Source organism: Coenobita brevimanus, chromosome 91 (genome assembly GCF_032717465.1).
Source record: "Coenobita brevimanus isolate Jiangsu-jjx chromosome 91, ASM3271746v2, whole genome shotgun sequence".
In the NCBI taxonomy this organism is placed as follows: domain Eukaryota; kingdom Metazoa; phylum Arthropoda; class Malacostraca; order Decapoda; family Coenobitidae; genus Coenobita; species Coenobita brevimanus.
This window is the reverse complement of record NC_137044.1, coordinates 1,613,089-1,628,163: the sequence shown is the minus strand read 5'-3', so window position 1 is coordinate 1,628,163 and position 15,075 is coordinate 1,613,089. Positions and strand designations below refer to the sequence as shown.

General features: G+C 44.5%; 1 protein-coding gene across 1 annotated transcript in view; it reads left to right on the top strand.

The window, feature by feature from the left end:
- The window catches only part of LOC145411832 (uncharacterized), a 255,319-nt gene that overhangs the window by 48,502 nt on the left and 191,742 nt on the right, over window positions 1-15,075 (top strand). The window contains exon 2 of the mRNA XM_080281792.1: window positions 354-513. Within this exon, the coding sequence (XP_080137918.1) occupies window positions 354-513 (160 nt within the window). The remainder of the gene's footprint in view (window positions 1-353; window positions 514-15,075) is intronic.

Genomic DNA, 15,075 nt, shown 5'->3' with positions numbered 1-15,075 from the left:
TGCTAATACCAATGCACCAGTCCTGTATGAGACAGCCCTAGCATGTATTCAGTATGGACGGTGGGTGTTAGCGCCGAAGTGGTGACATGTAGAGGTGTATGGTATGTAGGAGGACTACTGGGCCTTGAGAGCAGGCTATGAAGCCTATGACTAGAGTCGGACACACACACACACACACACACACACACACACACACACACACACACACACACACACACACACACACACACAAAAGGCTTCTCACTCACCCTAACTCACAGGCCTCTCACTCACCCTAACTCACAGGCCTCTCACTCACCCTAACTCACAGGCCTCTCACTCACCCTGACTCACAGGCCTCTCTCACTTGGCAGGGTCGGAAGATTGGTGGTCGCCTCTCAGCCAACAACCGCCGAGACAACACCTTCGAGGACAAGCCCGCCCGGAACCGCCAAACGCCCGGCACGCCCAACACCCCCGTAGCCACGCCCGCACCAGCCCGGCCCCAGGAACCCAAAGCATTGTGCAGCGAGAGTGAGTACAGGATGAGGATTATGTATTGTAGCACTTCTCTCTCTCTCTCTCTCTCTCTCTCTCTCTCTATTTATAGATGGGTGTGAGCTTTGTTGTTGTTGTTGTTGTTGTTGTTGTGGCCCCAGGCTAGTCCGGACGCGAATCCAGTAGACTGCCGACTGTAATTGTCCTTCTGCAGTTCACCATCCTCCTCTCGGGGGACGGGGGGAAAGTTGAAACACCTTTGTAAAACCAGGGAGCAGAGTCAACATTAATGCCACCAGTTGAAGGCAGCCTCTCCGGCACCCATGTATTGGATTCTGTGATAGGGAGAGTGATAGCCTAAATTGATCCTTTCTTATGCTGGCCAAGTACAGAAATCAGGAAGGGATGTCTGTAGTGAGAGGAGTGTCTCAAAGTTGATTAAATTGGCTGTGTTTGTGTGAGGTTGCATGTGCCACTGGTCTGATTTGATGAGGTGTGAAAACTTAACATTTGAAGGGACCTACTGCCAATATCCGCTGTAGGTGTCTGCATCGGCTTGGGTTTGGACACGCATCATTTGGGAGGTTATTTGTGTGAGGGTGTAGAATTGTTGCCTATACGTCACAATAAACTGAAATTTGAGAGAGAGGGAGAGAGAGAGAGAGAGAGAGAGAGAGTGGAAAGCGATGTTATGAACTAAAAGGAAGAAAAATCAGCAGGAAAATGAATGCCGAGATGAGAGAGAGAGAGAGAGAGAGAGAGAGAGAGAGATTCACTACAGTATATTGGCAGTCTCCGTCCAGCAAACGTCTGGGCACAACAGTTGACCAAATATTTCCCTGCACATCGTGTACTTCACGTCGTCCCGTAATGCATGCCGGGTTCAGATTTAGTCCAGAGGGATGCAGCACTTTTCGCTCTATCTTAGATCCGTATTTTCCTCGGCTAAGAGAGTTCCCAACACCTTTTCCTGAGCGATTTATTTTGTTTATTACCCCTTACTGTCCTCTGTGTTGCATAAGTCCCTCCAGTGTCTCCATACTCTGCATAATTAACAAACAAACGTATACTGACCCACCATATCCAAAATAATTCGCTATGGAGGAGGTGTTACGGAGTTTCCTTAACCGACGAGAATAAGAGTCTTAGCCACTCTTCAAGGTAATAGATTCCCCTGTGGTAAATTTCCCGTTTTCTTTTGTTGCCGATTGTTATTAAGGAGTTACAGTTAGTCACCATTGTTGTTGTTGTTAATTTTATTATTATTATTATCATTATTATTATTATTCTGTGGAAAAGTCCACAGTAAATCACGGGAACATTGCCACAACCCTTTTAATCACGTGACTTGTTTTTTATTTTTTTATTTCTTGTGTTTTCTTAGCAGCAGACGATTTGATTCATTTTCTGAAGGACCTCTAGTACAGAGTGGGCTAATGAAGCTTAAGTTTAACCCTCCAGCTTGAAAAGTCTTCCCTAAGTTGCGTAAAATCATCTGGAGATAAAAATAAATACTGCGTCCTTGGGGTGAAGTGGTTAACCCTTGACCTAGTGACGTATTGAGGTTATTCTTGTTACCTCCAGACGATTTAGTTAACTTTGGAGAGACTGGGACTGGCCGGGACTGGAAACCGTCCTCATTAACCCACTGAGAGTCTGATTTCTTTCCCTGAGCTGAATGAAACCGTCTGAAGGTGGCAAGAACAAAATAGACCAGTAGAATTAGTTGGATAGAATTACATTGCTACTATACCCCTTTCACTCTGACGACCTAAAACCGCCATATCTCTATCGTGAATAAAAGGGATATAATTATACTGCCACTATACACTTTTCACCCAGACTTGGTCTAAAACTGCCATCTCTCTACTATGAATACTGAGTTGTAGTGACAGATTAATATTAGAATGCGATGCTATACCTATTTCGCTCTAACCTGGCCTAAGATTATAACCTCTCCGTCTTGAATACTGGGTTATAACAAGAACACTAGATTATGATGCCAAACATGAAGAGATGTTATGGAGAGGATATAGAGCCATTGTAGTGTCATATTCTGCCACTGAGCGGTGTGTAAAAAGCTGCAAAGGGACCAAAATCTGGGCCAAGTTAAGGTAAGACGACTATTGGCACGAAGAAGTCCCATGCAATGGATGTTGAGCCATAGCACAGCCTTTATCTATCACTGTACTACGTGAAATAAAACAAGAAAGACATTGATATCACGACCAAGTTAGTGTAAAGGATGAACAGTAAAACCGATTCGCCGTTTTCTCTCAGTTTTCATTGAGAGTTGAATGGGAGAAACTGTGATATTTTCCAAGATCTCTGGAAATACTTGTGATATATTGTAACGTATCCCAGAGTTGTGTGAAAAATTGTGTAATATTTTGGAAGATATCCCTGAGTTCTTACGAGGCCTACCAGTGCATTATCCTGAAACAGTTAGAGTGGAAAAAAGTAGTTTGGGGTGGGGGTTGAAATGACGTGATGAGGGCGAGAGTGAGGGGTCAAGGGAAAAAGGGGAAATAAGGGGAGGGGAGGGCGAGATGTAAGAGAGAGAGAGAGAGAGAGAGAAAGAGAATTACGGGAATGAAATCAAGGGGTAAAGTTCGAGGGGAAAAAAGAGAAGCCCTGAGAGAGAAGGAGCAACGGAGGGAAATGAGAGACAAGGAGAAAGGGAGGAAGGAAAGGAGAGGTCAAGGGGAACGAGACAAGGAACAGGAGACTGGGGTGGGAAGCAGCGACACAGATCACACAGACTTAATGGTCCCTGCGAGGTGATCAGGCCTTAATGCTGACAGAAATACACCCTTTAACCGCTGAAGCATAGGAAAAGGATAGTGCAGTGGAAGGCTTTCTCTCTTAATCTCTAGAGCCTCCAGTGATAGCGATGTACCATACTGGAAAAATAGTAAGGAGCATTACCCTGGAAAAATGAAATGATCCAAGGAAATTTTATAGGAAGGACAGAATGTAATACTGAGAATAAAGTGATTCGACATGCAGCGTCAGATTAGGGACATCCGTAATTTTATGGATCATGTGTACATAGAGAGAGAGAGAGAGAGAGAGTGTGAGTTACATCATCTCTACCTTAGTAGTATTGTGGTTAGAGAAGGGCCGACCTGTCGCAACCAAGCCAGCCGTAAACATGTCAACACGCTCGCCTTACCGGGGCACCAGGCGGCACAGAGGCACAGACACCAACCCCGGGAAATTGGCGGAGTAGGGGAGTTGCAAGAGGAGGGGAAAGGAGTTGACAGGGGTGAAGGAAAGTGTTGGTAGGGGAAGGGAGAGGAGGAGTTGGCAGAGGAGAGGATGGAGAGAAAGGTTAACGAGTGCTGAGGAAAGGTGTTGGTAGGGGAGAGGAGTTGAGAGGGACGGAGGAAAAGTGTTAGTAGAGGAGAGGAGTGGAGTTGATAGGGGCAGAGGGAAAATGTTGGTAGAGGAGAGGTGAGAGGTTGACAAATGTGGAGGAAAGATGTTACTAGAGGAAGAGGAAAGGGATTGTAGGGAAAGAGGAATTGACAGAGGGAACGCGTGGAGCTGACAGTGGCAGTGGAAAGGTGTTGGTAGGGGAAAGGAATGAGGTTAAATACTGGAACAGAAAATGAAAGAAGAGAGAAGCTGGTAGAAGGAGAGGAAAGGAGTTGATAAAGGAAGGCAGCAGGAAAGGAAAGGCTGACAGAGAGGATGTAGAGTGAAGTTTAGCAGAGGACCTATTGAAAAAGGAGTAGGAAGAAGGAGGAAGGGAGAGTGAGTGGTAGAGTTGACAAGCTGATAGACGAAGAGAAGATAGTGAGAGTGTGTAGAGGAGATACCTTGGAGTTGTGTAGTAATGAGCATGGAAAATGAGGGGAGAGAAGTAGGAAATCAGATGAGCATACAGAGGGAGAGAAAGATGGTAAGGGTATTGGGAGAGGTGTAAGAAGAGGAGGGAGAAGGAATATTGGAGAGAACTTGATGGAGCAGGAGGTGGAGGAACAGACGTTTGTAGCATATGATATAGCAGAGGAGAAGAGAAGTAGAAACTAGAAAAGAGTTTGTAGAACAAGTACTAGGAGAGGAAAGCTTCGGTAGTTGTTAGAAGGTAGGTAAATGAAAAGAGAAGAGAGAGAGAGAGAGAGAGAGAGAGAGAGAGAGAGAGAGAGAGAGAGAGGGAGGGAGGGGGGGGGGAAGTTGGTAAGCAGGTAAAGTAAGAATTTATAAAAGAGGTAGTTGAATAATAAGTAGCTAAGTTGGTAGGAGAAATGAAAAAAAAAAAAAACGGATGAAGAGATAAGTGAGGAGGTGGAGAGATGGGGTGGAAGAGGAGAAAGAAGTGGAGCTAGAAGGGTGTAGAGTGAAGACAAGAGGGTGGGAAGGTGTACAAGACTGGAGAAAGAAAAGGGTGGGCAGAAGAAAGGCAGAAAGAGGAAGAAAAAGGGATGAAGAGGAAAGAGAATTAAGACAAGATTGGAGAGGCAGAGAGAGAGAGAAGGAAGGTCGACGTGAACAATGCAAAGGTTGGAGAAAAGAAGTGGAGAGAAAAATGAGTGATTTGGAAGGTGAGAGGTGAGGAGAGGAGAGTGGAGGGAAGGGCAGAAGTGGAGGAGTGTAATGAAGAGGAAGGAAGAGAGTGGAGGGGTGGAGAGAAGAGGATGGAAGAGAGTGGAGGCGTGGAGAGAAGGGGAAGGAAGGAAGAGATGTGGAGACAGGAAGAAGAAAGAAAGAGGAGGTGTGGAGAGAAGAGGAAGAGATTGGAAGGGTGGAGAGAAAAGAGGAAGGGAGAGAGTGAAAGGTTAGAGAATAAACAGAGAGAGAGAGAGAGAGAGAGAGAGAGAAAGAGACTGCTCAAGGTGGACAACATGTAGGCAGGGTCGACCTCCTGTCTCACTTCCCCCTCTTCCTCCTCCTCCTCCATTTACCTCCTTCTCCTTCATTTACCTTTTCCTCCTCCACTTACGTCCTCCTCCTCCTCCTCGCGGTCTGTCGCCTTCCTCTCTACCATATAGGGAACACGTCAGGGGAAGGAGGAAGAGAGAGAAATAATTATGTGACAGGAGAAATAAGAAGACGCTAATAATGAAGAAATGGCAGGGAAACAGAAAGAAGAGGAAGCTGAAGAGGAAAATTAAAGGAACGAAACTTGTGTCTAAAAATAAGAAGCAAAGAGAACTAAGAGGGAAGGACATGAAGAGAAGAAAAAATGAGATGCATAAGAGGGACAACGGAGGAGAGGAGGAGAAGAAGAAAGAATAATATAAAATAAAAAGGGAGTCGAGGTAACAAAAAGCACATGATTGTACTAACGGAGGAATAGGACAAGAGTAAAATAATAATAATAATAATAATAATAATAATAATAATGATAATGATGATGACGATGATGATTATGATGATGATACTAATAGTGAAGGAATTGAAGAGAAGCATAAGGTTACTGAAAAAAGGGAAAAACATGAACGGGAAAGAAATAAAATAAGAGACTGAAGGTAAAGAAGGAAGGCACACCAAAAATAAGAAAAGAAAAGGTGTAAAAAGAAGCCTGAGAAGAAAGCGAGTGACTGAAGGATAAAATAGAGGTAGACAGAAAAAACTGAATATGAAGAGTAGAAACGAAGAAGGTGAAGAAGAAAGTAAATCAGGAGAGAGAGAGAGAGAGAGAGAGAGAGAGAGAGAGAGAGAGAGGGAGAACAGGATCAACCTTCACACCCGGGCTCCTGAACTCACTCTCTGCTGAATTAAATGTTTCAGTGTAAGCCTGAACATAATGGCTAGAGTTGTATTGACCGTGAGAGGGTTACTGGAGACAGCATAAACTTTCCCAGGCTCCTATGACTCACTCCCAGCTGCACAAAATCGTCTGGTGTCAACTGTAATAAAACGCTGGAGTTGTTCTGACCTTGAGGTGGGTAACTTATATACAGAAGGCCTATATTAAAAATTATCTTTAATGAAACAGACGGCCAGGATCAATTATTTTGCAGACTGAAGACCACACACACACACACACACACACACACACACACACACACACACACACACACACACACACACACACACACACACACACACACACACACACACACACACACACACACACACACACACACACACACACACACACACACAAATCCATTCTCCCTCCTCTAGCCACACCCTATCCTCCTTGACCACAACTCTCTCTCTCTCTCTCTCTCTCTCTCTCTCTCTCTCTCTCTCTCTCTCTCTCTCTCTCTCTCTCTCTCATGTCAGTGGCCTACATTTTTCCCACCGACAGCAGATCAGATTTGTCACTTTTTCGATGTCTTTCCCCATTTTTATTAATCTGAGTGCCGAGACATTCACGTGTGTGTGTGTGTGTGTGTGTGTGTGTGTGTGAGAGAGAGAGAGAGAGAGAGAGAGAGAGAGAGCATCGTAAACCTCTGCCTGCTCTCCCCTTCTCCAGCCACAGTATCAACGGCTAATCGCAATAGTTCGTTCACGTTAACCTGGCAGAAATTTTCTTCCATTCCCAAAGCTTAGTGACAGCATAAAACAATACTACGCTTCTACATCCTTTCCATAGAACTTATTTGTGAACAGAATCTTGTGTTTATCTCATGTGACTGCTCGGCTTTCAAGATGGGGGAGATGACAGTTTCAAGCCAAGTTTAAGTGAATAGAGTATATTAACCTTATTCACTTAGTCACCCACTCTTCTCTCCAGTGACATCATACTGTACCACACCTGTCCAGCTATCTCCCACCTTTGTCGTCCACTCAGTCCCACCTAACCACGACGAACCTTTCCAGCCAATCTCTCCACCTAAACCCATCCAGCCACTAAAAATCCATCAGCAAAACCTCTTTAGTCACGAAAAACCTAGCTGACCCCAACCCAATCAGATTTGTGAAACTGGGGAAGAGGTTGCAGATTGGACCGAAGGTGCTGTAAAACCCCACTAAGCAACAGCAGTGGGTATAATTCTCCCAGTCAGATTTACCAACTGGAGTCAGACCTACAACACCACCAGAATCTATACCGTTACTTATTCTTTTTTACTGAGAGGGGTTTTCTTAAGGTAATTGATATCGTGTGGTGTTAACTAGTATAAAAGACATAGTCGACTGTGGCTCCTAATGGGTTAACTGAAATGAGCTCTAACCTTCTGTTGCGGAAAAATATCGCGAAGTTGAATAAAATGGTCAGGCTGTAGAAAGAATAAAATAAAGTGAAACGTGACAGATCAAGGGTTAAGCCTATTCATTTGAGCCACACTCGACTTCCTGTCCAATCAGCAAAGACACCGAACTGTATTCTTGTCACTTGAAAGGCTCTCTTTCACGTTTCCCGTACCTGTTTTTTACCTGCTTACAACACATTCATGTTTTGGGTGTTATTTAAGTTTTCTGTCAATAGTATGAAAAAATATATATATATATATATATACAAATGCATACTAAGGAATCTTATGGTGACCCAGGCAAAATAAATCGTAAAGGAACTGGTGCTAGAAAGCCTCTTACAGGTATGCTGACGTTAGTACTGACCTGAAACACAAAACTGCGGAAATGCGCTGAAATGGTATCTGATTCCTTTATTACTAGGACGTCGCAATTGTATTTAGTCCTTGCTGCTGTCAGGCTGTTTTATTCAACTTCGGAACGACTTCTTGTAGTGAAGAGGGGTTAATAAAGACTGTGTTCAACTGCAAAAGAACTCCTGAACTAAATAAAATAGCTGGATGCTTGGAGAAGTGAACATTAGATTATCGTAGTGAAAAGGTTAACCTTTTGAATCAGATGACTTATTCTTTATTATATTCCTCTTTTTCTCGAGGGGACTGTATTTAGTTCAGGATATAATTTTTCCCTTTTATTTGAGAAACTAGTTATAGCTTTCATTAACCACTTAACTACTAGAGGTCTCTCCTAACCCGAATGAAATAGTGTAGTGGTACCAAGAATAAACTAACAGAATGCATCATCGCTGTGAAGGGGTCAAGCTTGGGCGAGGTGGGCGTGAAGATGAGGCAGAATTGAATATGAGTACTCGTAAACGCCTTCACATGTGCCTGTGCGTTTTTGTGGCTGATGTGTATACCGAATGTGTTTATGTTGTGGGGTGATCCGAGTGTGTGTGTGTGTGTGTGTGTGTGTGTGTGTGTGTGTGTGTGTGTGTGTGTGTGTGTGTGTGTGTGTGTGTGTGTGTGTGTGTGTGTGTGTGAATTTTTCAATCCAATGATATGATTTATATATATATTGACGATTTTACATACTTTCTGATAGACTTTTTAACTAGAAAGACTGAATATAGCTTCCCATAACCCCTTCACAGCTATGGACCCCTCCTAAGCTAAATGAAATAGTATTATAGTAAAAAGGAAAGCCAGAAAATTGCGTCACTGGATTCAAGCGTTTATTTCCCAGTTATATGTGTGTGAATACGGGGACCAAACTCTCTTACTGGTTACCATGCTCGCCTCCCGTTCTGCAGTACCAAGATCGTGGGTTCGAAGCTCAATCGTGGCGGACATTTAAAAGCTGATGATTGTAGAATATCTTTACTGACGCGTGTCTGTGTTTGCTTCGTATCAATTCGTACTGATAACATGTACGGACTTTGACACACACATATATATAGACACGAGCAATACAATGGCTTTAGTTGCACCGTTTTTACTATACACCCATTCGCTGTTCGTACTTAGTGAGCCTGGGGAAGGGTTAACCAAATCACACCGACAATGTGGTAGCAAAGAAAATTAAAAAAACATTAGAAATAGGTCATGGGACTGAAGGGGTTAATTTTGACTACCGCTGCCCCTCCTTTGGTCTTGCACTGGACGTCAGAGCGATGCGGGTTCACACACACACACACACACACACACACACACACACACACACACACACACACACACACACGGTCATGGGTGTGTGGGTATATCAATGCGTGTGCAGGAAGAAGGGGTTTTATTTGGGCATGTTTGGGCATATTTGGGCGTCTGGGCGTGGCTGTGAGGGGTGGGTTTAGGGGCAGACCAAGGACAATGCTCACCACGGACAGACACGAATATCACTCACTCGAATCACTATTTACCCACTACACTTTTATCAGTCTCGTCCATTAACCCAAACTCACATTATTGTTATGATGATTATTATTATTATTATTATTATTATTATTATTATTAGTGTTGTGGAGGGTCGTAGTAGTAGTAGTAGTAGTAGTAGTATTGTTGTTATTATTATTATTATTATTATTATTATTATTATTATTATTATGAGGATCGTTGTAGTAGTAGTAGTAGTATTGTTGTTATTATTATTATTATTATTACTATTATTATTATTATTATTATTATTATCATCATCATCATCATCATCATCATCATCATCATCATCATCATCATTAGCATCATCATCATCATCATCATCATCATCATCATCATCATCATCATTCTAACTACCACCAGACGATTTCATCCAACTTTGGACCGACCTTTAATAGTACCAGGGATTATTAAGACTATATTTAACTCCTGCATTTACAAAGACCATCTCCAAAAAGAATATAATCATCTAGAGATTGAAAAAAAGAAAAAGAATATGTTGTGGGGATGAAGGGGATGCTCTCATTATGTGGGTTTGTCTCTCTGCTGATTATATTCGTCAGGTAAACATAGTAAAACACGAAAGTTCAGCCTAGCAGTGAAAATTAGAAAAGACAGTTGTAGCAGTGAGTTGTGTGTGTGTGTGTGTGTGTGTGTGAGAGAGAGAGAGAGAGAGAGAGAGAGAGAGAGAGAGAGAGAGAGAGAGAGAGAGAATGAACACAAACGTTAAAGACACAACGGTAACCTTGTACGAAAAAAAAATCAGTTTAAATACGTCGAGTAAAAACCACATCAACAGAGCCAAGAAAAGGACAAAGTATGGTAGGACCTGGGAGAGATTAGAGCTTGCATGTCCACTCCCATTATGGCAGGAGACACTAGAAGGGTATGGAAGAAAAGGAAGGGGCGAGAGAGGAGAATGATGATGAAGGGGAAAGATAAAAAGCTCCTTGGCACAAAAACTGGTTCGGCCTAAATCCTGGCATGTACAGTAGACCCTCACACCAACAGCTTCCTTGTCTCATGCCAGCCCCCCTCACCCCTAACTCCCTTCCCCTTCACTCCCCAGTCCTATCCTTTCCTCTTCTCTCCCCGGTCCTGTCCGTTCCTCCTTCCTTGCATCTCATCCTTTCATCTTTTGTCCCCAGTCCTGTCCTTTCCCCTGTCCGTGCATCTCATCCTCTCCACTTCTCTCCCCAGTCCAACCCTTACCCCTGTTTTTGCGTCTCATCCCTTCCTTTCCCCTATTTTTATCCTCATATCTTCTCCTCTCCTTCCTTTCCTTCCCATCTCCTTGATATCCTTTCGACCTCTCCTGTTCCATTGCCTCTTCCTCCCCCCTCCCCCCTTCCTCCTATCTCCTTGCCTTCTAATGTACTCTATGTAGTGTTTTTTTTAGGCCTCTTCTCCCTCAGTGGTGGCCTCATATTATTTACCTCTGTACAGTCTCAGTTTATTATAACCTTACTTTCTACTAGTTGACCTTTGCTGTAGTAGAGCCTGGTGTGGCCTCGTCATAATAAAGTAGTGTCAGTATTCTCTCTCTCTCTCTCTCGTATCTGTATCTGTCTATCCATCTGTCTGTCTGTCTGTCTTTATATATCTATCCATGTGCCTGCCCATCTCTCTACGCACTTCCCCCCATCGTGCAGGTGCTGTGTGAGAGTTGAAAGTGGTGTGCTGGGTTCAAGTGTGTCCTCGTTAGTTGTTGGCACCGACGTCGCTCTGTAAACAAACCCCATTCCCCGCTACCTGTTTAGTCCAGAGAGAGAGTCCACCTCACCTGCATACCCCAACAGCACGTGACAGGGGCAGGTGTGGAGAGAGAGGGGGTTGGTGGAGATAAGTTGGAGAGATGGAGAAGCTGGAGATGGAGATAAAGGCTCAGAGTGGAGGGATGATGGACTTGGGCTGGTGGGGAGAGAAATGGGGTTGGTGGAGATAAGTTGGAGAGTTGTTGGAGAGGGGGAGATAAAGGCTGAGAGTGGAGGGATGATGGAATGGGGCTGGTGTGGAGAGAAAGGGGGTTGGTGGAGATAAGTTGGAGAGATGGAGAAGCTGAAGATGGAGAGATAAAGGCTGAGAATGGAGGAATGATGGAGAATGGAGAGAATATGGAATGAGGCTAGTGTGGAGAGAAAGGAGGTTGGTGGTGATAAGTTGGAGTGTTAGAGAAGTTGAAGAGACAAAGGTTGAGAATGGAGGGATGATGGAGAGTGGAGAGAATATGAAATGCAGAGATTGGAGAGAAGAAAGAGGAGACTGGAGGAAAAGGAAAAAAAAAGATGAAGATTGGTGAACGTTTTGAGAGAAGGGAAGAGAGGGGAGGCTTGAAAGAAGAGGGAGAGGCTGGAGAGAAAATCAGAGGTAGAGAGAAGAGAGTGGAAACTACAGAGAAAATGGGAGGAGGAGAGATATTGTGTAGGCTGCTTGGTAGAGGAGGGGGGGCTGTAGAGAATGTGTAGAATGGAGAGAAGTGAGAGATGGCTGGAGAGAAACTGATAGGTGGAAGGAGGATCCGGGAGGTTAGATGGAAGGGAGGAGACAAGAGAGAAGAGGGTGGAGAGTTGAGAGAAGAGAGGTTAAGGATGAGAGATGGAGAGAGGCTGGAGAGAAAATGAAGCCTGGAGAGGGAGAGAGGAGAGCGAAGGCTGAAGAGAAAATGGACGCTGGAGAGAAGCTGGAGAGGTTGGATTTTGGAGACAAGATTGAGAGCTGATAGGGAGGAAGATGAGTATAGAGATAAGGTGAAGACATGGGAGGAAATAGTAAGTGGGAATAAATTTGGGAGAAGGGAAGGAGGTTAAAGAAGAGGAGGGTAGACTGGAAGGAATAATAAAACATGAGCTTCGTTAATTTCCATAAACCACACGATTGTTGCGGTGGGGAAACAAGACCTGCTGAACTAAATCTTTATGTAATAAACCCGAAAGATGAATACGACGCGGAAAATTAAAATTCGAAGTATTATAAGATAAAGATTCTGTATGTACCATTCAGTAGAAGCACGAGTGTTGAAAGGAACGTAGTCACTAAAGGCTTAACAGGAATGGGTAGAATAGATCAAGTAAATATGGCAGGTAATCTTCTGGGTTACTGTGTTTTACTTTAGTTTCTCCTCAATAGGTTGTAGATGGCGCACTAGAGAAAACTAATAGTACATGAGAGGGGGAACTAATCTAGATTTGCCCGGTAGTGTAAGGTGTTGTAAGGCTGACCACCCGCCCCATCCAAGGCTAACCAGTGGCATTCAGTTCCTCCTGCCTCTGATTATCCTTCAGTGCCCCCCGCAGTAGGGTAAATATTTTCGGATGAGCCAGATCCTATTAGGCTGGGACCCCGCCATGACCGCTGTCGTCATTACACTTTGTTCACTTTAACTTGGCCAAAAATCATTATCTTATCATTTTGAATACTGAGCTGAAGCGAGAGTTTAACACGGATTTGATGTAGTTACTAGGAAGTGCTTTGGAAAGGATGTAGAGCTTTGGTAATGTCTTTTTTAGCCATCTAGTCACGGGTAACAAGCTGCAGAAGGACAGAAAGCTGCCAAGTTAAGGTGAATAAACTATAGATATTTACCCTTCATTGTGCGGTGTGGTATTCGTGTTCTGGCCGCTGTGTTACAAGACAGGAAGCGATTTGAAGCCCCGTAATGGTTCTTGTGGTTACCAAATATCTGCCGTTGATAGTGTCGTGCGGTGTCATTGTGGTGTGCGTGTGTGTGGTGTTACCCTTGGTGCTGCTGAGCTGGGAGCCTGGGTATGGCCATGGCAAGAGCGCCACTTATGGAGACGACAACACCACCACTGAGCACCTCCAGGCACTCCCGTCTGAAGTCTCGATAAAAACAGGTTCTACACTCCTGTCAAGTAGTTACCATGTCCCCCCCTCTCATTCCATCGCCAGGGGGGTATCTATCGGGGAGCTGTGAGTCCTGCCACCCCCCACCCTCCCTCCCCTCCCCTCCATCTCACCTGTAACAGCCCTACACCTGCCCCACCTTCTTTACCTCCACTTTATCCTCCCCTCCCTTATCGCTAACCCCCACCACACTCTTAAATGTAATACCTCCATACTTATCACAGCTGCTGTCTTCACTTTCGTTCACCTCTCTCACCCGTAACTTTTACAGTTGTCACAAATGGGTCTCTCCCCCCATCCATACCCTATCCCCTTTTTGCTTCACAACTTTGTCAGTTTCATATTGCGTTTCGTTTCGTTTCGTTTTTCAAGGCTCCATGCGTCGGCCTTGGTCACCTAATGGCGGGTCTCCATGCTGCCCGATCTCTGGCAGCTTCCCTGTTCAGTCCCTCATCCCTGAGGTCACACTCAGTGACCTCGTCTCATGTGTTTCCGGTCTACCTCTTGGAGCCCTGCTCCTAACTTTAACACTTCTCACTTTCTGCACCCAGTGACCAGTCCCAATCCTCTCTACATGCCCATACCATCTCAGTCTACCTCTCCTCCTCACAGCATCAGTACAGTCCAGTCCCATCCTACCTTTCAACTCTTCCATCGTAAACCTAGCCCCCCCAGACCCCGCACTCAAGGACGCACTGCACATCCAACTGATCATTGCCATTTCTGTACGTTTGAGCCTGTGAATATCATCTTCCTTTACTGCCCAGGTCCCATTACCATACAGTATTACACTCCTAACGTATGCCAAATATAAATTCCCTTACCACGGAGGGAGAACCCTCTCAGTGTCGGGAGAGGCAGCAGCTCCCTGAACTTTTCCAACCACTCCTCACTCTAGCCACAGAGCTAGCTCAAGCCCTACCTCCAGCACAATATATATATATATATATATATATATATATATATATATATATATATATATATATATATATATATATATATATATATATATATATACCGTAAACACACACACACACACACACACACACCTATTTTGCATCACCAGCACGTCCCCACTGCCCACACCTCCCCTATCGTGTAACCTATAGCTTATCAACTCACCCACCCACCTTGACCCAGCACCCACCCCTACACATGTCCCCTCCTCTCACCCACACCACTCACTCACACATTCATCTCTCATACGTAGGGTGTCTCACGAATACTATTTACTTATTATATTCCACTGTCACACCCATCATCTTTACGCGTATGTCCCACTCCTACACCTATTCTCCCCCCACACGTGTCCCATTCCCTCACCTGTCCTGTTCTTACACCGGTCCCACTGCCACACAAGTCTCGTCCATACACCTGTCGCCTATCCTTACACCAGTCCCACTCCGAATCTCTCGCATATCACTCAAACGCACCTGCTCTCAGCACACCTGTCCCAACACTGTCACTCCACCACCACACCACCACCACCATCATCATCATCATCATCATCCCCCCCCCCACCACCAGCACTGTATCCCAACAGTGACCTCGGCCCAGTTATTAAATCGCCAAATTGTAATGTATGTGGTAAGAGTAGTCTTTGCCTATGGGCTGGATCGTATAAATCAATGTAACAATTACTAGTGCAAACGCA